The 23932-nt window shown below is 41.1% G+C and overlaps 1 protein-coding gene across 1 annotated transcript in view; it reads left to right on the forward strand.

Moving 5' to 3' along the window:
* hdac1 (histone deacetylase 1) overlaps window positions 1-20164 on the forward strand; it is a 42205-nt gene extending 22041 nt beyond the window's left edge. Inside the window, exons 5-14 of the mRNA XM_080211282.1 lie at window positions 1564-1702; window positions 2062-2203; window positions 6004-6096; window positions 6357-6465; window positions 7422-7562; window positions 9113-9221; window positions 12989-13119; window positions 14353-14502; window positions 16980-17037; window positions 19449-20164. Coding sequence (XP_080067408.1) covers window positions 1564-1702; window positions 2062-2203; window positions 6004-6096; window positions 6357-6465; window positions 7422-7562; window positions 9113-9221; window positions 12989-13119; window positions 14353-14502; window positions 16980-17037; window positions 19449-19485 — 1109 coding nt within the window. The 3' untranslated portion in view covers window positions 19486-20164. The remainder of the gene's footprint in view (window positions 1-1563; window positions 1703-2061; window positions 2204-6003; window positions 6097-6356; window positions 6466-7421; window positions 7563-9112; window positions 9222-12988; window positions 13120-14352; window positions 14503-16979; window positions 17038-19448) is intronic.
* Window positions 20165-23932: the final 3768 nt, after the last annotated feature.

A 23932-nucleotide genomic window follows, 5' to 3' on the forward strand; every position in this document is an offset into this window, starting at 1 on the left:
AGGGGCCTGGACAAAGTAGGTAGGGAGAAGCTGTTCGCTTTCATGAAAGATTGAGAATGAGAGGGGACCAATTAAAGTAAATGACAACGCAAGAAATAGGAGCAGGAGTAAGCCATCTAGCCCTTTGAGCCTGCCCCGCCATTTAATAAGATCATGGCTGATCTGGAGTGGATCAGTTCCACTTTCCCGCTTTCTCCCCAAAACCGTTAATTCCCTTGTCTATCAGAAATCTATCTACCCGTGATTTAAATATATTCAGCGAGGTAGCCTCCACCACTTCAACGGGTAGAGAATTCCAGAGATTCACCACCCTTTGAGTGAAGAAGTTCCTCCTCAACTCCGTTCTAAAGTTCCCCCCCCCCCCCCCCCTTATTTTGAGGCTGTGCCCTCTAGTCCTGCTATCCTTTCTAAGCAGGAAGAATCTCTCTACCTCTACCCTATCTAGCTCCTTCATTATCTTGTAAGTCTCTATCAGATCCTCCCTCAGCCTTCTAAACTCTAACGAGTACAGACCCAATCTATTCAATCTCTCTTCATAAGCTAACCCCCTCATCTCTGGTATCAGCCTGGTGAACTTTCTTTGTACTCCCTCCAAGGCCAATATATCCTTTCTCAAATGCGGGGACCAAAACTGCACACAGTACTTCAGTCGCGGCCTCACCAGTACCCTGTACGGTTGCAGCAAGACCTCCCTGCTTTTATATTCTATGCCCCTCGCTATAAAGGCCAACATTCCACTCACCTTCTTGATCACCTGCTGCACCTGCAGACTGGGTTTTTGCAGTTTGTGCACAAGGACCCCCAGGTCCTTCTGCACTATAGTATGCTGCAGCTTTTCGCCCTTTAAATAATAATCCCTCCTACTATTATTTCTGCCAAAGTGGATAACCTCACATTTGCTAATGTTATACTTCATCTGCCAGGTCCTCGCCCACTCACTGAGCCTATCCAGATCTCTCTGCAGACTTTCTGCACCTTCCACGCAATTTGCTTTTCCACTCATCTTCGTGTCATCATCAAATTTCGTTACCCTACACTGAGCCCCCTCTTCCAGATCATCATTGTAAATGGTAAACAGTTGAGGCCCCAGCACCAGTCCCTGCGACACTCCACTAGTCACCAACCGCCAACCAGAAAAGCACCCGTTGATTCCAACTCTCTGCTTCCTGTTAGACAACCAATCCTCAATCCTACAGAAGTAGCAAAAGTGATATTGCGGGGAATCTTTTACACACGTGTTGAGAGGCTGACTGAGAGTGTGCTGGAGGCAGGTTTAATCAAGACAGCTAAGTGGCAATTAGGTGATTATTTGGAAAAAAACAAACTGTAGGGTTACAAGGAGAATGGCACTGGGTGAAATGTTCATTTGGAGAACTGGGGCAGACATGATGGGCAGAATGGCCTCCTTTTGCACTGCAACAATTCTGTGAGCATCTTGGTTAAATACCTGTGCATTGCATTAAAACTGGTAAAATAAATTGCAATCATTACAAGTCTTTTAAATGTATGTCTCCAAAAGTGTGGAATATAGCGTGAATAAATATAAATTATAACTTTCTACAGCTGGAGCTGTTAAATTGAACAAACAGCAAACGGATATTGCTGTCAACTGGGCCGGTGGACTTCACCATGCAAAGAAATCAGAGGCATCCGGCTTTTGTTACGTGAATGACATTGTCTTGGCCATTCTCGAATTACTGAAGTAAGCATTTTATACGCATTGTAGAGTTCTAACTGCATGAGAGCACTTTTAGATATCTTTGTATTAAACTTGGGATTTCTTTGCCTTCTTCCCCCTACCCATCTTTGCACCCACCCCTCACTAACTGTCCACTCTCTGCTTTCACCTGAATGGTAATCAAGAATGCTAACATGGATTAAATTCTGTCCCCATCCCAAGATCTGTCACAACAATGAATACTGAGAATGGAACTCGGTCTTTACAATTATGCAGTTGCTTTAACAGCAGAGACATTAAGACACTAAGCTTTTTTTAAGCCTTAGGTTAAATTTTGCGTTTCATATCAAATTAATTTGAATTACTATTTTTCTGCCTTTAAGGTATCACCAGAGAGTACTGTACATCGATATTGATATTCACCATGGTGATGGAGTTGAAGAGGCTTTTTATACAACAGACAGGGTGATGACTGTTTCATTTCATAAGTATGGTGAATATTTCCCTGGAACAGGAGACCTGCGGGTAAGAAGTATTTTTCACAGCAGGTGTTTTTATGCCAGAGAATTTACAGGAGGGAACCGAGAAACTGCAGCTGTGTTAATAGGAGACCAGGAGGAGACTGTATGGTTTTGAAGGGATGAATGAATGAAGGGATGAACCAACTTTCCCTCTGGTTAGGGGATCGGGATGTAAGATTGTCACTAAGAGTGCAAAGAATAGGGAAGCATTTGAGAAACACATGGTTAACCAAACAGTCACGAGCATTGCAATAGATAGGTAAATGGAGAAAAATTAGAATGAAAATGGAATAGAAGAAAAGACCAGATGATAATGGAAATATTGTGGCTGGTGTATATATGATCTACATGGTGCCACGCAGCAACTCTTCACATGACCTTAAGACAGCACTTTCCTGCTTTGTAACTGATAACCAGCACTGTTGTTGAAAATCACCTCAGTCACCTGCCATCCTTATTTGGAGGTATATTGCCATTCCTTCATTATTGCTTTATCAAAATCTTCTGATTCTGATTGAACATTATTCAAGGGCTCCATCACTGTAAGGATTTGGTAATCTAAGGCAAGTATGCGCAGCACCATCTCTGGGCAACTAGGTTGGGAAGTCAGTGCGGCCTTGCCAGCATTGTTTGCTTCCTGGGGACAAAGGTAAAATAAAGGGCCTTTTTCAAAATGTGCAAAATTAAACATGCAAAATTATGTGACAGAGTAGGGCTGCATGGAGCTGAGTGGGTAGTGGTGATACTTAACTCAGAGGATGAAGTATGACATGTAAGAACATAAGAACATAAGAAATAGGAGCAGGAGTAGGCCATCTAGCCCTTCGAGCCTGCCCCGCCATTCAATAAGATCATGGCTGATCTGTCGTGGCTCAGTTCCACTTTCCCGCCCTCTCCCCATAACCCTTAATCCCTTCTCTTATCAAAAACCCATCAACCCGCTTCTTAAAAATATTTAGCGAGGCAGCCTCCACCACTTCAACGGGCAGAGAATTCCAGAGATTCACCACCCTTTGAGTGAAGAAGTTCCTCCTCAACTCCGTTCTAAACCGCCTCCCCTTTATCTTGAGGCTGTGCCCCCTAGTCCTACTGTCTTTTTTGAGTGGGAAGAGTCTCTCCACCTCTATCCTATCCATCCCATTCATCATCTTATACGTCTCAATGAGATCTCCCCTCATTCTTCTAAACTCTAACGAGTACAAGCCTAGTTTATTCAGCCTCTCCTCATAGCTCAATCCCCTCAACTCCGGTATCAGCCTAGTAAACCTCCTCTGCACTCCCTCCAGGGCCAAAATATCCTTGCGCAGGTGCGGCGCCCAAAACTGCACACAGTACTCCAGCTGCGGCCTCACCAATGCCCTATACAGCTGCAGCAAGACCTCCCTACTTTTATATTCAATCCCCCTCGCTATGAAGGCCAGCATCCCATTCGCCTTCCTGACCACCTGCTGCACCTGCAAGCTGGGTTTTTGCGATTCATGCACAAGGACCCCGAGGTCCCTCTGCACCGTCGCCTGCTGCAGTTTTTCGCCACGTAAGTAATAGTCCTTCCTACCATTCTTCCTACCAAAGTGGACCACCTCACACTTATTATTACACATGTAATTGTTTCAAGTTGTGGAAGTTGGAAGAAAAGTGTGCTGGAGCAAGATTTGGAGTGATTGTGCATAGAGAAATTATCAGTTTTGCAAATATTAGCAACTGGAGGGTGGATCTGACACCCTCCAGTTGCTGTCTAGACTTTTAAGAAAATGCCCAAAGGTGGGTACATTGATATTGACATTTTCTCCCTCCCACTTCAGTAATAGATAAACTGGAACTTTAAAACTTCAAAGAACAAACATGCACTTGGTTTTATTGGTTAGTACATTCATCAGCAGAAGACAAATAAAAGCAAGCAATTTTATTTGTGCTATTAAATGTTAATTTTGGATTTGTTTGTTCTCTCAATTTGAATTAATAATCAGAATTATTACAAATATAAAACTAGTTACTCGCACAATTAGAGATTTAATAAACAATTACAATATTTATGACTTCAAGAAAAGTGGCGTTAACCCATCTGTTCATGCTAAAATGCCTGTTGGGGGCTCTTACGTATTGAATGTCTCTCATGATTTACACAATGAGTATACACAGTCTCTATGTTCTTATGTTCTCTTGTTTTCTTTAATGATTCCTCTGTTCCTCAAATGGTGTTGCCACGGAAGTGTCAGAATATCTTGGAGCATTTTAGAAGAGTAGGAAATTGTCCTCACTGTTAATTTACTATTTCCAGCCTGCACCTTTAACAATCAGAGCTATTGAATGTAGTTGTAGACGATCAAATAAGAAAGAAAAATGCATTTACTTAGATGCAAGGAGCACACTGAGTTGCCTAAAATAGCTGGAATGCTTAATGTTTTATGAGGTACCTTTGTAACTGATCTCTGTTGTGAGAAGCAATGGTTCCTTAACTGACCAGTAGATAGTTGCCTGCTGCAAACAGGAATATTTAGACGTGGTTGCTTGGGTCCATGGTGCATAATGTCAAACTCAGCTGACAAAGCAGTGGGTTTGACAAACAGCAAAAGAGTACTGCAAACATTAATAGAATGAATGACAGATAGAAGATGCAATGCAAATGTAATGTGCAGATAAGTCCATTTTTCATGTGATGTGAAGTTCGTTGGCAAGGCTAGCATTTATTGCTTAATCCTGATTGTCTTTGTGAACATGGTGATGAGCTGCCTCCTTGAACCCCTGATGTGGAGATGCCAGCGTTGGATTGAGGGTAAGGATAGTAAGAACTCTCAACACCAGGTTAAAGTCCAACAGGTTTATTTGGTAGCAAAAGCTTTCAGGGTGCTGAAAAACTCCAAAAGTTTGTGCTGCCAAATAAATCTGTTGGACTTCAACCTGGCGTTGTAAGACTTCTTACTATCCTTGAACCTCTGCAGTCCATGTGGTGTCGATAGTGCTGTTAGGAAGGGAGTTCCAGCATTTTGATCCAGCAACAGTGAAAGTACAGCGGTTTACAGATCAACGTGTGACTTGGAGGAGATCTTGACGAAAATGATGTTCCCATGTGCCTTTGCCTTTGTTCTTTCGGCTGGCAAGAGTTGTAGATTTGGCAGGTGCTGCGGAAAGAACCTTGGAGTTGTTGCATTGTAACTTGTAAATGGTATATACTATTCACTGGTGGTGGAGGGATGAATGTTTAAGTTGGATGTAACCCCATCAAGTGGGGCTGCTTTGTCTTGGATGGTGTTGAGCTTGAGTGTCGCTGGAGCTGCATTCATTCAGGCAAGTGCAAAGTATTCCATCACACTCCTGACTTGTATCTTGTAGTTGGTGGACAGGCTTTGGGGAGTCAGGAGATGAGTTATGTGCTCAGAATGTTCAGGCTCTGATATTACGCATGGAGGTTACTTGTCACTTATCCTCAGTCTGAATATTGTTCAGATCGTGCTGCATACAGACATGGACTGCGTCAGAATCTGAGGAGTCAGGAAGTATGAAAAAACATTGAAGTGTACATTCAAAAGAGAATTATTGAGATGTGACTGAGAACAAGGTTCAAATACATAATTTGCTGAAAGTTCGACTGTAGCTAGATAAAGCTGGAAGGCATTTTGGTCTTGATAAATAAGCATCTGGATGACCAGAGTGAAAGAAGGAATAAATTTGTACAAAAATCAGTTAGGATTACGATACAGTTATGATATCATTGCATTTTCATGTATATTAATAGAAATGTAAAATGTTACTCTAGTTATGCACTATTTATAGGAACCTGATTTGAGCCTTTCTTTTACTGTACAGGACATAGGTGCAGGTAAAGGCAAGTACTACGCCGTAAATTTCCCATTGCGAGATGGAATTGATGATGAATCATATGAGGCCATATTCAAGCCTGTAAGTGTATTCTTTGTTATTATATAGTAAGTAAAATTTTCCCAAAGGTATTTTTTATAGTACAACCAATTTGTCATGGTTATTCCAGGAGAATTTGTGTGGTCTGTATTAAGTACAGGAATAAAATTGAGCAAAGCTTTTGGCTATGGAATGTTCTTTGCCATTTTTTGCATGTTATAGATTACGTGTACAAATTGTTTGCAAGCATGCTGTCTCCAATCGCGGTACAATATAGTAAAATCTTTTCTCTTCCTCACTAGATTATATGTAAGGTGATGGAGATGTACCAGCCCAGTGCCATTGCGTTGCAGTGTGGTGCTGATTCTTTGTCTGGGGATAGACTGGGTTGCTTTAACCTTACTATTAAAGGTATGATCGTTTTTAATATACGTATCTGCCTGCATACTTGAGTTACTATGGTAATGTTTGATTCGTGGTTGCTTGTGTTTTGTTTTTTGTTTGTTTGTGTGAAGATCCTGTGCATTACTTTGGACCTTCCCTACATAAATGTTTTCTCCCTCTCCTTGTGATTCTTAGTTGTTCTGGAACATTAACCTAGCATTTCAATAGCGTTCTAATGTCTCGTTTTTTAATGACCAGAGTTGTGTGACACACCAGAACGTGTATTTACATGAGATATAACAATCCACTTGTGTAGGAGCTTGTAAAAAGAGTAACTTTTCTTAGATAGTTCTGCAATTTTGTTGCTTTGGTTATCCTCTGAAGGCAGCAAGCCATTGTTTGGGATCATTTTGAATAACATGCAATGCTATAGGACCTTGTTTACTTAAAACCTACTTTACTGTGAATATCAGTTATTGGGGCTAATTGCAACTCATCTTAATCCTGTACTCTTCTGATGTAAATGCACTTTGCTGAATCTGGCCTTGTTTTGCTATGTAAATATCCATTAAGAGTTGTCATTGGATTATGGAGCTTCAGAGAGCATACTTAAGAGCTTTCAATTACTCATTTCCATTGACCCAGAGCTGCTACGGAATGCATGCATGAAGGCAGTCTCCGTAACATCTCTGAGCAGAACAGCTGAAGACTGGAGCGAGATGTGTATTGGAAGGCCCCATTCAGGAACTATATAAATATTCAATATAGTTGTTAATGTTTTTTGCACTTCACACAGAAACTCTTCCTCATCATTTTTCCTCTTGCAAGATTTGGCTACTTCTCCTAAGAATAATAGTTTCTGTACATTTAAGACATAATATTGAACCTGAAGGCCTTTAATTGTTAGAATTTTCTCATTGTGTGTTGAGTTTTGGAAATAACTGAATGCACCATTTTAAAGCTGGTTCTTATTCTTTAACCAGGACATGCTAAGTGTGTTGAATTTGTGAAGACCTTTAATTTACCTTTACTGATGTTGGGAGGTGGAGGATACACAATTCGTAATGTGGCTCGATGCTGGACATATGAGACATCTGTAGCTTTGGACTCTGAGATTCCAAATGGTAAGATATTGCTGCTTATAAGCAAGCCTTCATCAAGGTGGCAGGAAACAGATGGCCAGGGCTCTGAGATTTCATATCGGTCTCCTCTGGTTGCCTCTGATCTGAGAGGGTTAGTGGAGCATGGTAGACAAGGTTAAGCAGGGGACACCAAAATTAGAATTAAAAATACTGGTTGCTGTTGAAGCCAAAGCTTTTGTAAATTATGCTACGACTTGTTAGTAGGCATTTTGCACTGAATATTCATCCCCATCCCATGAAGATAGTGTTTTGGATAGAGCTGGCATCTCATACTCTTCAGTGAGTATCTCATCAATAATAATATGCTTGTCAATCATCTTGAGTATCACTTTAATTTGGTGATATGATAATGAAACATGTTATTGACAGCTTAAGGCACTGGGAAATTTAACAGAAGATACATGAAATAAAGTAGCCTTCTAATTCAAGGATCATTTATATTGTGTTCACCTTACCCCTCAGTGCCTCCGGTCACTGACAGCAACCATCACATAAGTTGAAATTTGCAGTTTCCAACTGTCTGCCTTAGAGTTCCCTCATCACTCCACTCACTCAATGCTGCTATTAATTTGTCTTCAACCAAAGTAATGGGTTTCTGGCCAAGCGTACAGTTTTGAAGCTTAGTTCAAGAGCTGGAACTTGCAGTGATTGCAAGCATGGAGGTGGCTTCGGGGAGCCACTGTGGGGAAGTGTGGAGTGGGATCTTGGAAATAGAAAGCATCGATTTTTTTTTTTCCTTGTGTACAGTCCTATAGAGGAATAAAGATGCTCTCCTTGAATGTGCGTCATCTTTAAAAACCAGCATTAAGGTGCGAGAGTACTTTCACTGTAAAACTTCATCCTTTTACCCCCCACTGCCTGCTTCTCGAGCAGTACCTTGTTGGAGAAAATTAATTTTTGAGCTGGCATTTTGGACTTGCATTGCAGCAACAAATGAGTCTGGGATAACCTGCAATCAGCCTGTATTTATAAATGTTTACGTCTGGCAATAGTCTTGTTGGAATTAGAAGTTTATCTGAAGACCGGCTTTTTAAAAATAGTTATGGTAATAGTTTGGATTTACCTTTGACAGGGTAATTTACATTTGACTTGGCTTTTTGCTCGAATGGAAGTGACTCATTAAAACATTAATACTTTATTACATGGAAAATATGGAGTATATATTGAAATGCTAAAAAGGTTTGAATTTGATCTTTAATGGCTGGTGCGGAGTGGGGGAAGTGGATAGAAGACTACTGACTGGACTGGAAGTGTACTTTTTACCTGACTGGTCCCAACACTAGTATTAGTTTTAATATTTATAAAGGAAGGTATGAAGTGACCAGTTTAGTACATTTACAAAATACTTTTGATCTAATATCAATCTGTTTTTAATTATTTATCCACAAGGTGAATGTAATGAGCTTTGTGGGACACAATATTCCAGTATGAATATAGTGATAAAACTAGATTTACATGTTCTATGTTGGCAATTGGTTTATTTTGCATAAAAAGGAAAAATAAATGTAAATGGAATATTCTTTGTGTTTCAGAACTGCCATACAACGATTACTTTGAGTACTTTGGACCAGACTTTAAGCTGCACATTAGCCCTTCCAATATGACAAACCAGAACACCAATGAATATCTGGAGAAGATAAAGTATATAAATTTCATTTATTGATATTAAATGGTGCTGTTATATGAGACTTCCCTATTTAATTATCTTCCTAATAGGCAGTATAGTTCACATGTACACCTGTCTTGTGTTTTATAAAAGTGGACACGCAAATTTGTACCTGTTCCTAAACAGTATCTCTCTTCCACAAGTGATAATAACTTGTCAAATATCTGATCAAATTAACCCAACTATGCAAAGCAAAACACTGTGCTGGGCAGTTTTGCAGTACTTTGTGAGTGCTCACCAGGCTGAATTTCTGTACGTTACTATATAACATGTACTCTAAGGTCCAACCTGATTAACTCTGGGAATGTTTGTTAACTGAATTCTATAACTTTGCAGTAGCCATACATTGATGTAACAAGGTACCAAATGGAGCCTTGTTAGCATATGTTGGAGCAATGTATTATACTAAAGCATTGAGTTGCCTTCAATGAATTTGGCACCGAACAAGTTACATTTGTATTTCCCTTTTAAAACAATTGAAGAAAAGCTGACCTTGGGCCAAAGAAGGACTAGTGGTCAAAAGTTTGGTCAAAGTGATTGGAATCAGGAGGAAGGTCGAGAAGTTTGTGGTATCTGCTGAAGACAATGCTTTTTTTCCTTCTGTCTGTGGAGAAAATTCCAGAACTGAGTATTGGATAAACACAGTGGAAAAATTAAGGCATGTGAGGGAGAGGTGGAGTTGGGTGTTATCACACATGTAGAATCTAATCCCATATCTCTGGCCGATGTTGCCAAGTAAGAAGTCTCACAACACCAGGTTAGAGTCCAACCAGTTTATTTGATAGTAATTTCACAAGCTTTCGGAAACGATGTTCCTTTGTCAGGTGTGTGAAAGGTTCTGATCAGAGAAGGGCGTATAAAGTCACACACAGTTTACAGAATACAGTTTACAGAATGTTGCCAAGCCAGAGCATGAAGAACTGGAGATGATGATCGGTTTGGGGGAGAGGCTCCTTGGTTTGGAGCGGCGTGGTGGCACAGTGGTCAGCACTGCTTCCTCACAATGCTTGAGGCCCAGGTTCAATTCTGACCTTGGTCACAGTCTGTGTGAAGTTCTTCCCACGCCTGTGTGGGTTTCCTTTGGGTGCTTTGGTTTCCTCCCTCAGTCCAAAGATGTGCAGGTTAGGTTGATTGGCCATACTAAATTGACACTAGTGTCATGGGATTAGCAGGGTAAATATGTCAGGTTACGGGAGTAGGGCCTGTGTGGGATTGTGGTCGGTGCAGACTTGATGGGCCGAATGATGACCGCCTGCACTGTAGGGATTGTATGAGAAGTAATGATGCGCGGTCAGGATGATGTGTTATTGAAAATACTGTGGCTAACTTGAGTTGGTAAGAGTGTGACCCACTGAACTGGACAATAAAGAAGACATTGAAAAAGAATGACCTAGTGGTCTGTATCAAAAGCTGCAGAGAGAATGAGGAAGGAAAATGCACTCCACAGAGGGTGTAATTTATAACTTTGATTCAGGCTGCTGTGATGCTGCAGCCATGGCAAAGTGTTTCAACATGAAACTGGAAATATTAGCATGGATTTGGAAAGCAAATGTTGGGGATTTTGAGAAGAAGGGAGTGACAGCGATTTATTTTTTAGCAAGGTTTATGGCTGTTGTTTTGAAACTGAGCTGGGGCTGCTTGTGTGGTCAGGCAGTTCCTGAGGGGAGAATTCTTCGAAATGTCAGCTAACTTTGGAAGTCATTGGTCAGCTCAGTGAGAATGGTGGTTAAGGGAGTTAAAGGTAAAACTGTTGAAAACGATGATCTCAGAGATTGTGATAGATATGAAAAGCTCAGAAAGAGGCGTTCATTTGTGTTGCAACTCTTGGCCTGAATGTGGGGGGAAGGAGCATTTCATGCATATGCATAGTTTCAGCCTTGGTGTCAAGATCAGCTGCGGGGTTAAAACAAACAAGTTGGCTTGATGCAAACTAGTAATATAATTCAAGTTACCTATTTTTAAGTTGTGCAGTCTTTAACCAATTGAAAGTTCTTGTGTCTAGTCCACCTTTCGTTTAGCAACTGTAAAACATTCTGATAATTCTGTAAATGAGATTACAACTTCCAATATGCAGAATTGATTGTTATATTTAGCTTAAGGGTGTTTTTGGTTTCTTAAAAAAAACAAATTTTGGTTAAATATTTAGGGGAGAAAATTGCCCAATGTGCAAGTTGAAGTGAAGAACCTGGATTTAGATTCCCACGTATGGCATTGGAGCTACTTGACTTTATAGAAACTTCCTGTACAAAGCTTTTCGCACACTGGACCTATTGTAAGAAGCGCTATAACCTTCATTCCAGTGTGTTTTCATTATGAGATGCAGGTGTCGCTGGATGAGCCCGCATGTATTGCCCATTTCTAATTGCACTTGGACTGAGGGGCATTTCAGAGGACATGTACAAATCGCTCAGGCCATGTGCTTGGAGTGCACAATCTCTGAGCTTAGCTCAGGCCTACTCCCTGGGAAAGTCTTAACTGTTTCCGCAATGGGATCTGACGGATTTTATATCTTGGGTTTTTTAAAATTTACGTCAGGTAGAGAGGGTATTTTGTTTGGAGTGCAGATGGACGGTCTTTGGGGGGAGGGTTATGGAGGGAATGCAGCTGATGATAGTTGAGCCTTTGAGCCTCAGAACCTACTACCCTCAGGAACTCCAGTAACAAATCCTGAGACTGAAATGAAGAAGTTCAAACAACTAGATGAGCACTTGAAACACCATAGCATACAAGGCTACGGCCCTTGTGCTGGAAAACAGGATTAGAATAGATAGGTGTTTGAGGACCAGCTTAGACATGATGGAGAAAGATTTGGATTACATGGTCAGGCAGTGGGGGACATTGAGAAACGTTCCCCTTGGATAAGAGGGTGATGAGTGTAACTGAACAATGGTCTCACTTTTAACAACTAAGAAATCCATGAACTTGAAGCTGAGGGGGTGAGGGGAGGAACCCATGGGCAGTAGCTGGTAGTGGAGAAAAATGATTCCCAGTATCCCTGGAATTTTACTAATTTAAAATTAATTTTGTTAGTATTGTGACATATATTTGGTTAGTTTCCTAAAATAGTAAATCTGGCCACCCGTTGGTCATTATAAGAAGCAGAAAATGTTTAAAAACAAAAATATCTATGAAGTTAAATGTTGTTACCCACATATAACTCCTGCCTGTAGTTTCAGTTTGGGTGAGTTATTGATTCTTCGCAACTGACAGCTGAAAATATTAATTTTGTGTGACTTGTACATTCATCCTCTTGAAGACTTCGCTCCTGGTAATACACCAGCTGAAAGTGGATGCTTTTAATTTAAAGAAAATTGTGGCTTGTAATACTGCAGGCCTAAGTGGAGTGACATTGGAACAGTTAATTATACCTGGGAGGGATACCTGCTCCTCGGGAGCTGTCCAATGCATTCAATGAGTGTAGTTAAATGGTTTAAAAGTATAGTGGCTCACTTGTGTGATGTAGAGATGACAATCCTTCAAATTCCTAATAGAAGCTGATGGGCAATTTTCTGTATAATATAATGTGGCGGCATCTTTGAGCTGTTTCATAATTAAATGATGGTGAAGATTAAAAAGAAAAGCAGGAATGTTAACAGTACACAAAGCAGTTTGATTCTGTTAAAGCTTTCAGACGTAGTTCTAATGTTCCCTGAAATGTCTTATTGTGGTGATGTATATCTTTGAGAAAATTATTTGCATCCTTCCTTATGATCAGATATAGTAATTGGATGTAAATTCACAGGCAGCGTCTGTTTGAAAACCTGCGTATGCTGCCCCACGCGCCAGGCGTTCAGATGCAAGCTATCCCAGAAGATGCGGTTCCAGAAGATAGTGGAGATGAGGAGGAGGAAGATGCAGACAAGCGTATTTCGAGTGAGTAACGCAAAGATTTGCATTATAAATTTAAGATTTTCGAGCATAACTTCCAGCGAGGTAGCTGATAATAGCTGAGTTCTGTCTAAACTTGACTGTTGCTTTGAACTGCTGCAGTCCATGCGATGTAGGTACATCCACAGTGCTGTTAGGGAGGGAATTCTAAGATTTTGACCCAGCTACTGTGAAAGACTGGCAAAATATTTCCGAATCAAGATAGTGAGTGGCTTGGAGGAGAACTCTCAGGTGGTGATGTTCCCATATGTTGATCAGTTAATCCAACATTGACAATGGATTGAACTCTTCTGTTCTGAATTGCTCACAATATTGGAGAGACCTACTGACCCAGTAGTTTCAACTTCCTGAAATCAGGCTTCATACCAATAAACTACTTATATAGATTATGAGCTGTCATTGACCAAGAAATAAGGCCACATTTAGAATTGTAGCCCCCAGTTGGAGGACAATTTAAATATAAAATGATATCGGTTCTCTGTGAATCAGAAGATGCTGTCCCATGTACTTGGTACTGAAGTGCAACTTATCCCAGTGAACTCAGTTCCAGGACTGTAAGTAAGTGGAAGATACTTTCAAACCTACTCAACTCTAGGGGAACCTCTTTGCATAATTTTGGTGGTCATCAGAGTTTTCATTTAATCTCTCCAAGTGGTATTTTGTTCCCTACTGCAGTTTCTAAAGTGAAGAAAAGTTAGTGGACGGAGTTAGGACCATTGGTGCTTGTAGAATCCCAAGCCCACAAGAAATACTGTCTCCAGAATAAGGGAGAAATTGGGAGGGGAGACTTGGGCGGAAGAAGCAGCCTGCAGTCAGGATAGAAAATTGGTCACAGACATTCATTTTGTAGAAGAATAGTATTGTTCTGACTGAAGACTTGAAGGAAGTATTTAATGGATATAAGTGCTGACTAGTCTTGTAAATATCTGACGCTTAAATGTTGACAGAGATAAAAGGGAGGAGGGAATTTATAGAGAATTCTCATGCTCTCCTTGTTTCTGAATCTCCCGATTTCAGGGTAAGCAGCACATGGTTACTTCAGCTACTCTTCAGATAACACCTGTTAACCCAGCACCCAATCTGGAGTCAGGTTGGGAAAGTGGGTGGTGGTGGAATATTTGGAGAGTCTAAACTAATTGCTGGTAAGATCAAAATATCACCTGCCTATCGAAACTGTGCTTTAAATGTCTACTCACACTTTGCTTTCATTCTCAACAGTCCGTGCTTCGGACAAGAGAATAGCATGCGATGAGGAGTTCTCTGATTCTGAAGATGAAGGAGAAGGAGGTCGACGAAATACTGCAAATTACAAGAAGCTAAAGCGTGCCAAAGTGGAAGAAGAAAAAGAGGGAGAAGAGAAAAAAACAGGTTGGTGCTAGTTCACTAATGGTGGAAATTTCACTAAATTTTAGCTTTAGCACTGAATAATGTACAATTCTTGGAGATGAGGAATTGACTAGTTCCAGTTGGTTAGTGGCAGTACCCAATTAATAAAACACCAGCAATACAGTGTTGCCACTCTATTTGTGGAACGAAGGTCTGATAATAAGTGCCTGAAGCATGTAGGTGTCTAATCAGCACACAGCAGTGAAAGCAGAGATGTGAAAAAGGTTTGATTTTGAAGGTTGTATCAGCAAAGTTTACTCAGTTGTAAAGATACTATATTAGTTATATTTAACATTCAAAAAACTTAGGAGTCACAGAAGATCTATCTCATTGATAGAGTTCTGAGCACTGTATGGATATTGTGGTCATTTATGGGCAATAAAGGGTGTAAAGACCAAAAATATTATAGGATAAAATCTATTTCCCAACAAATGCTCCATAAACTTGATTGACAAGTGGCCTGGCTCAGTGAGGACAAAGTATAATGTTGGAGGATCAATCTAGTGTGTGATCTCATAGACTGGAAGTGTCAATTAGATTAATGAAGTTCCTGGAGCCCTGTTTGTACAAGATAGTATGCTGACTTGTAGTTAAAGAAACAAACATATAAATGGAAGACAGTTCCAAGATTCAATAGTATAGGTTGTTGAGCAGTTTTAAGATATTAAATGCTTGCATTTTAATGAGCAAGTTGAATGCCTGAGTACTCAACTTTAAACTCGTCAAGAAGTTCACTTCACACGTTGGATCAGCAGCGAACAGATAGAAAGCTCTATCAGACAAATATAAACACTGGGAAGATGTTCAGAATTTATATTAACAACCTGGAGTTAGGAATAAATGACACCATGTCAAAATTTGCCAATGAGCTCATTTTTTTGTGGGGGTTGCAGATCAGTAAACAAAATGCTAGTGAATCACGGATTTATTTCAAGAGGTATAGAATTCAAAAGTAAGGAAGTTATTAGGCTAATATGGATCCTGGCCAGGCTGTACTTGGAGTACTATGCAGCGTTCTGATTTCCATAATTCATATAGGGTATAGGAACACTGGAAAACTCTAATTCCCAAAGCTCATACCTGAGGAACTATCTGGGAAGATTAAGGTTTTTCTTTCCTTTTGATATGGAATGGTTGTTTCTAACTATGAAGCATCCTAAACTAGGGACCGTTAAAAACAAGGTAATTGATAAATTCAGTAGGAAATAAGGAGATAGAATATGAAGCTCCTACCTCATGAAACAATTGAGACAATTTCTACGTCACAATTGGATACTCTCTGGCATAAGGAAACCTGATACCTACATGAGAGAGGGAAAGAGTAGAAAGATGTGCTGAAAGGCTGAGGTGGGGTAGGTAGAATGGCAGGAGAAGAATGTGGATTATATACATCATAGGTTAGTTGGCCTGATGAGGGGGGATCCTATCGAGACGTATCAGATAATGAAGGGGATGGATAGGGTAGAGGTAGAGAGATTCTTCCCGCTTAGGAAGGATAGCAGGACTAGAGGGCACAGCCTCAAGATAAGGGGCGGGGGGTGCAGTTTAGATCGGAGTTGAGGAGGAACCTCTTCACTCAAAGGGTGGTGAATCTCTGGAATTCTCTGCCTGTTGAAGTGGTGGAGGCTACCTCGCTAAATATATTTAAGTCACGGGTAGATAGGTTTCTAATAGACAGGGGAATTTAGGGTTGTGGGGAGAAAGCAGGAAAGTGGAACTGATCCACTTCAGATCAGCCATGATCTTATTGAATGGCGGGGCAGGCCCGAAGGGCTAGATGGCCTACTCCTGCTCCTATTTCTTATGTTCTTATGAATTGACTGTTTACATGCTATATATACTTTATTCAGTTTACAACTCAGTAGGTGTCACTGGCTAGACCGGAATTTTTATTGCCTGACCCTAGATGCCCTTGAGAAGATGGTGGTGAGGTGCTTTCTTGAACCACCACACTCCCTTTGGTGTAGGTACACCCACAGTGCTGTTAGGGAGGGAGTTCCAGGATTTTGACCCAGTGATGGTGATGGAATGATGATGTATTTCCAAGTCAGGATGATGAGTGACTTGCAGGGAAACTTCCAGGTGGTGGTGTTCCCATGTATCTGCTGCCCTTGTCCTAGATGGTAGTGGTCATGGTTTGGGAGGTGTGCCAGGTGGTATGACTTCAACCAGCAGAGAGTTTTCATCTCAATTCCCATTGATCCCAGTTTTGCGAGGGCTCCTTGATGCCTTACTCTGTCAAATGCTGCCTTGATGTCAAGGGCAGTCACTCTCACCTTGCCTCTGGCACTCAGCTCTTTTATCTACGGTTGAACCAAGGCTGTAATGGGATTAGGAGCTGAGTGACCCTGACTGAACCCAAACTGAGCATCAGCGAGCAAATGATTCTATATTTGATCAAAAATGTTCGGCATCTCAACTTCAGATTAAATAATGTTAAAATGTTTTTCCTTTTCCAGATGGAAAAGAGGAGGAAAAGGCCAAAGATGGTGTTCCAGAGAAATTAGAAGCTAAAGGGTATGGTTTTATATGTATAAAATATTACAAGTATTTTTTAAAGATAAAAATAAAAAAGCTCAGGAAATTGTCTTTGTTTCTCTTTCTAGTTCATTTTTTATTTTCCACTCCTTAATTGTCTTCTGTCTCCCTCTCTGAATCATATTATTTGTTTTACCTTCTCATGTCAAAGTAGTAGTTCCTGTGTATGATATCCCTCCCATCTGACGCTACAATTGTTAACCGCTGATGCACAGTTTGTCATGCTCTGTTATACACTGAAACCTGAGAAGACATCACAGCCTGTGCACAAGTGTTTGACATGCACGTGCTCACATTCTGTAGGTATGTGCTGACCTCTGCATGTGTGTTCTCCCTTTCTTTTAGAAGCTTATACTTCTCTGCATCCTGGCTTTGTGTTCCTATCATATGCACATATCCTCTCCATCTCTTGCTCACATAATGTATTTGTGGCTTTTTTTGATTCTTGTGTGCAAGATTTTCCTTCTCGCTCATGTTCTCATGCGTTCCTTTGATTGGCTTATGCTTGTATTCTTTATCTTGTGTTTAGTCCCTCTAAGCTGCTGTGCATCCTGAGTTCCAAACGTTTTGATTTTCAGGAAAATTATTTATTGTATGTTTAAGGGGTGAAGTTGTTTCCTGTGTGCAAGTTAGCAGTGATAATATCTGGGACTCTTAGAGGTGGGGAGTTTAGGTGTGGATTGGTTGAGTGGTTGGAGAATGAACATAAAACAATAATGGTTGTGTGATTAGCTTGACACAGTTGGATTGGTCAATTATGAGTAAAACCTTTTGAAGGTAACAAGTGGAATAACTTGATAAATTGTAATATAAACACCCTACAATCTAGAAATATTATAAATTCCAAACTTGATGATATAGAGTCATAGAGGTTTACAGCACGAAAACAGGCCCTTTGGCCCAACTTGCCCATGCCACCTTTTAAAACCCCTAAGCTAATCCCAACTGCCTGCATTTGGCCCATATCCCTCTATACCCATCTTATCCATGTAACTGTCTACATGCTTTTTAAAAGACAAAATTGTACCCGCTTCTCTACTACTTCTGGCAGCTTGTTCTGGATACTCACCACCCTCTGTGAAAAAAATTGTCCCTCTGGATACTTTTGCATCTCTCCCCTCTCATCTTAAACCTATACCCTCTAATTTTAGACTCCCCTACCTGTGGGAAAAGATATTGACTATCTAGCTGATCTATGCCCCTCTTTATTTTATAGACCTCTATAAGGTCACTTGTCAACTTTCTGTGCTCCAGAGGAAAATGTCCCAGTCTATTCAGCCTCTTTTTATAACTCAAACCATCAAGTCCCAGCAGCATCCTAGTAAATCTTTTCTGCACTCTTTCTAGTTTAATAATATCCTTTCCAGAATAAGGTGACCAGAATTGCGCACAGTATTCCAAGTGTGGCCTTATCAATGTCTTGTATAACCTCAACAAGGCATCCCAACTCCTGTATTGAATTTTCTAACCAATGAAACCAAGCATGCTGAAAGCCTTCTTCACCACTCTGTCCACATGTGACTCCACTTTCAAGGAGCTATAGATCTCTTTGTTCTGTAATTCTCCCCAGTGCCCTACCATTAACTGAGTAAGTCCTGCCCTGGTTAGATTGACCAGAATGCATCACCTCACATTTATCTAAATTAAACTCCGTCTGCCGTTCGTCAGCCCACTGGCCCAATTGAGCAAGATCCCGTTGCAATTGGAGATAACTTTCTTCACTGTCCACCATGCCACCAATCTTGGTGTCATCTGCAAACTTACTAACCATGCCACCGATATTCTCATCCAGATCATTAATATAAATGACAAATAGCAGTGGACCCAGTACTGATCCCTGAGGCATGCCACTGGTCACTGGCCTCCAGTTTGAAAAACAATCTTCTACGGCCATCCTCTGGCTTCTGTCAAGCAGCCAATTTTGTATCCATCCATATCAGGGCCTGAAATGAGCCAAGATTTAATAGGAGCATTATAATAGTTTAAAAATGAACAACTGTGCCATTTTAATAATATTTAAGTGTTTAATTCTCCTAGCCAATACATGGTAGCATCTGCTTATTGGCACAGTGCTAGGAATTGGTTACTGTAGTTCCACCAGATTGGGCAGGTAGTGAAGGTGGGTTAGAATCACTGCAGCCAAATGTGTCGTGTGTGGAATAAGCTTTGCTGGAGGGAGCAAGCAGTCACTAAGCTGAGCACCTGGGTGGGCAAATTCCCAGTGTAGGTGATGAATGGGGTCCATCATTGGCTAAACATGGGTTGAATCTTTTCCCGATATTCTGAACTACAGTTTTTCATGGTTAGCATGGACCAATGCAATGTGAATGACACAGTTTTGTCATGGATTTTTATGCAACTCACCAAATTTGATATGCTTTATTCTCCAGAATTAAGGTGGAGGAGACAAAACCAAGCAATGCATAAATCAAGACGGCAAGGTGTTGGCTCCATTTTCTTCGCGGCATGGTTACTGTAGCGTAGCATTATTAGATGAGCCTAGAAATGCTTATTTTTTTACAACGTACAATGGACCATGTAATTTATTTGTAAACACAGTTTTGACCTTGGAAGTTGTTTAATCTGTGATCCAAAAAAAAAGTTAAATTGTTAATTGAAGTTGACTAAGGAGTTGTTAAACCTTTCCTGTATTTTCCAGTGTAAACAAATGGCATTTTTTTTGACTCCTCTTTACCTGGGCACTCTTTTTGCTAAGCACATAGCACTCTTAAATCAACCCTGTAAAGTTGTTGAAAATGACAACCTGGCTTCCATTTTTACTATCCCATAATGTACCATTTGTATTTCTGTGAAAATACTGAGAATCATGTAACCCTCCCTTGTTAAAAGTAGTAATCAGATGTGTGAGATGGATATTCTATTAATTTTTTTATATATTCTAAACTGGGTAAAATCAGTTGACTTATATACTTAGAGACTCCTTAAGGAAATGTTTTCCATTTTTAAAAAAACTTTATAGTAAAACTCTTATTGCCCGACTGAAATGTGGGTCAGATGTGTGTGGGTTTTTTTATTCTTGCTATGTGTGAATTAAGTTTACTTCATGACCTTTTTGACCAAAACTTAATTAAAATATTCAGTCAAATTGTGCTTCTGCTGTTCTCTAAGCACAGGTGTATATTTTCTTGGAAGAAGAGTTACGTTATGGCCTTAAGTTACCCAGTACCTTGGCATTTCCTGTGACTGTGACATGACTGAACACACTGGGATCGGGGAATTAATTGTTTGTGACGTTTTCACATTTTTGAAATTGGGCAGGATAGAGGCGATAGGGTGGAATGGCTAAAGACTATGCCTTCAGAGATGGGAATGGGAGGGAGAAATGGATAATAGTTTCCACATTCCTGTTTATAATTAACAGAACTTTATAAAGGGCGGAGACTTTGATAGTAGTGTTCAGCATTGTGTACCATTGCAGCAACTCTGCATTAGCAGCTCGCTGTCTCGGAACAGGAGGTGTTTGCACATTGTTTTCAAATAGCCCAGTTTCAAACCATCTCTTCACTCCCACTACCCTACCTTCCCTTCACAAAGGGATGAAACAAGAGTTTACCCTTTTTTCATGTTGCCCAAGGGAAATGAGTGAATTTTTATATTTCAGGAAAGCAAACACGGTTTTGCTTTTTACTGATTACGCTGCTCATCCTTCGTGGAGATCCAAGATATTGAACTGGATTAAGTTCCTGCAAAACTGAACATATCCCTCGTACAGAATGTCAACTTCAGCCCAGTTCGTAGAGGACATGACCCCATAATACAAACCTGTGTCCAATTCCATATGTATTCACAGCGTCCTCAGCCAGGCTGGTGTTTGAAATGGAAACGATTCAGTCATGCTGGTGCATTTTAGGATTTTCAAAGACTGGGGTAGAATAGAGAGCTTTACTCTGCATCTAATTCTTATTCTGACCCAGGTGTATTTGATGCTGATAGAATGCATGGAATGGAAAGGAACATCCTTCATGTTGATGAGTTTCCACGTAACCGAAAGCTCCCATCAGCAGCAGAATGTGAAAAGACCAACTCCAAACCAGTGTGCGTACGTGTGTACTGCACCTTAAAGCTGGAATGGTTGAGGTTAGAAAGGTACACTGGTGTATGGTCCTAACCTTGTCCCTCACAACAGCCTTGAGCGACAAGTTACAGGTAACATGCTGGGCTTTGCAGTATTACAGGTCTGAGCCTCTGCCTGATGTGTACAAGGTAAGAAGGAACCCTCTTCTAGAAGGTACAAGTTCGGATAACTTTCACTCTGATTGCCAGGATTTCTTCCTACAGTCTTTCCCACAGCAGAAGGGCTGCAGAATCTCATTGTTGTGAAGGAATGATTCCTTATCCTCTCTGGTAACTGGAAACTGTCCCTTCTCTGGGAGAATATAGTGTACAACATGACAAACTCATAAAGGTTAAACCCCTCCTGGAATTGAGAAATGATCTCAGAAGAGGAATTTGAATCAGTGGGGTTTGGAACCACAGCATCTTCCAAAGCACTTCACAGCTTTAGTGATTTTGAGGGTCACCGTTGTTTGGGAACATAGCAGCTAATTTGCCCATTTTACACTTCCAAAACCAGCAGAAAATAGAGAAATGAAGATTAAATAGATTTCCCTTAGTCTAGGATCTTTTGTGTCAATCACTAAGGTTCATGATGCTATTTTGAAGAACATCGGAGTTTTCACTTGTTCCCTGGTGAATATTCATCCTTCAGTCAACATCCCAGAAGCAAATTGGTCATTATTGCGCTGCTTGTGAGAAGTTATTGTGTTAAAGTTGGCTGCCGTGTTATGGTGACATTCAAAACTATTGGATATAATGCATTTTGTGACATCTTGGGGATGATTCTCCTATCCTGCTGTGCTGCTTTTGTAGTGCGGGGGCTGGTGTCTCTAGTGGACGCAGTTTCATGGGCTCCCCCTTGGGCTCCATGGCCTCTGCGTGTAAGGAACCATATAATGTATGCTGATCTTAATTTGTATTTGATTTAAACAGTGAGCCCGGGACTGAAGTCTTCAGGCCTGCTAGCCTCTTCCCACTGCGCCAGGAGTGGTTCACCCCAGCAGGATTTAGTACAGCTCCCCACTTCCAGGGAGCCGGCAGCCTGACCCCATTGGAGTGAAGGGGGGTATCGAGGCCCCCAAAAGGGTTGGGTGCTGGGGAGGGGGTGCCCTTGGGCATTGTCACCTTAGTAGTGTCAGCTTGGGCCCCTGGCACTGCCCAAGGGGCAAAGTGCCAATATCCAGGGGACATTTTGTCACTGCCCACAGGGCTTAGGGCAGTGTCAAGAGAGTGGGATCTCATTGCCACTCTGCAGTCTGTGGTGACAGAGTGGGTGGGGGGAGGCCAATGGTCAGGGCTGGCCATTGGCATAGGGTGGGGGGGTTCAAGGCTGGTCCAGGTATGTTGGGGGACCAGCAATTGGGCCATTGTGTGGTCATATGGCCGGGGGTTTTGGGACATCTGACCCTCTTGAGGCCTCAATGGGGTCGGACTGCTGGCTCCCTGCAAGTGGGGAGCTATACTAAACCCTGCCAGAGTGAGCCAGCCCTGGCAGGGTAGGAAGATGCAGGCCTGGAGATTTCAGTCCCAGGCTCGCTATTTAAATGGAATGCAAATTAAGATTTGCCAGCAGTGTGGGGCTACTGCGCATATGCTGATCTCAGTGCTGACAGATCACTGCATGTGTGGTGGCTCATGCAGCGCTAAATGCCAGCTTCTCCAGCTTGAATAGGCCCTGATTTTCAGCATGATTCACACAGTGCACAGAGTGGAAGATTCATTTTGAAATCCTGCTGGAAAAAAAGTGGGATTTACTCTAGTTTTTACACACGTTCAACACTTCAAATTTTTTTGGGAGAATCACCCTCCCCTCCCTGCTTGTGTCTGCAAGACACCATTGAGTATCAAGTTCCACATTATAACTGAATATGGAACCACCCAACTGTCCAGTACCACCCTGCAATTGTAACTTGATTATAAGATAATGTGATTAGCTAACCGGATTGGTAATTGAGAGAACTGAGTTATTGCAGAAAATTTATTTCAAATCCTGCATGACAACTTGAGTTTTTAAAAAGTGTGAAAGTATAAAACTGGTAAGGGTTCCACGAGGAGTTTTCACACAAGACGCACGATGAGTGCAGTCAATGGTCACAATTTAAAAAGAGGTCATATGTTCCTTAAACTCATGGTGAGAGGGGGCAGAGATTAAGGTTTGTGGAAGATTGTTCCAGTCATTAGTTGTTCTTAGAGGGGGTGGGGAAGGGGCTTAGGAAAGGAAACATTTGGGATATACAGTAGGAGCTGTAGGTTATGAACTGCTAGGAGCGAGGTCATGTTTGGGCTTAACGTACTATTTAGAAATTGTTCAATCAAAATTTTATAGAAGAGTGTCTCAGTGACTGCCAGCCTGGCAATGTGAGCAACTGAGAAATATGAAAATCTCTCAAATTTTACTGCATAGAGCTGCCCAGCATTAAGCTTTCTAAAGGAGGGTAAGGTTTTTTTTTAGCAGTAAGTAGTTCCCAAGCAGCTCTGCTGTATTCCTAATTGCTGCCTCAGCAATGGTACAGCATTTCCTGTGGGATTGAAATTCCATTTCACAAACCCAAGCATTTTTAATGCCTTGCAGCTGCAGATTGGCTTTGTACATTCCATTTGATTTTGGATGTGGATTTCTAAGTAACAACATTTTTTACTAACCTCATGCGTCGTGTGGTTGGGTACTGGTAGACTTGAGAATATTGCTGACTTGCTTGATGTTACGTTTCTCTATGTTGAATTTGATTGCCCATTTGATGAGATTATTTGGATCTTCCTGAAAGTTTACCCTCACCTGCTACTTCAGCAGAAGCTC

Source organism: Carcharhinus amblyrhynchos, chromosome 24, assembly GCF_965287045.1.
Source record: "Carcharhinus amblyrhynchos chromosome 24, sCarAmb.v2.hapA, whole genome shotgun sequence".
Classification (NCBI taxonomy): Eukaryota; Metazoa; Chordata; class Chondrichthyes; order Carcharhiniformes; family Carcharhinidae; genus Carcharhinus; species Carcharhinus amblyrhynchos.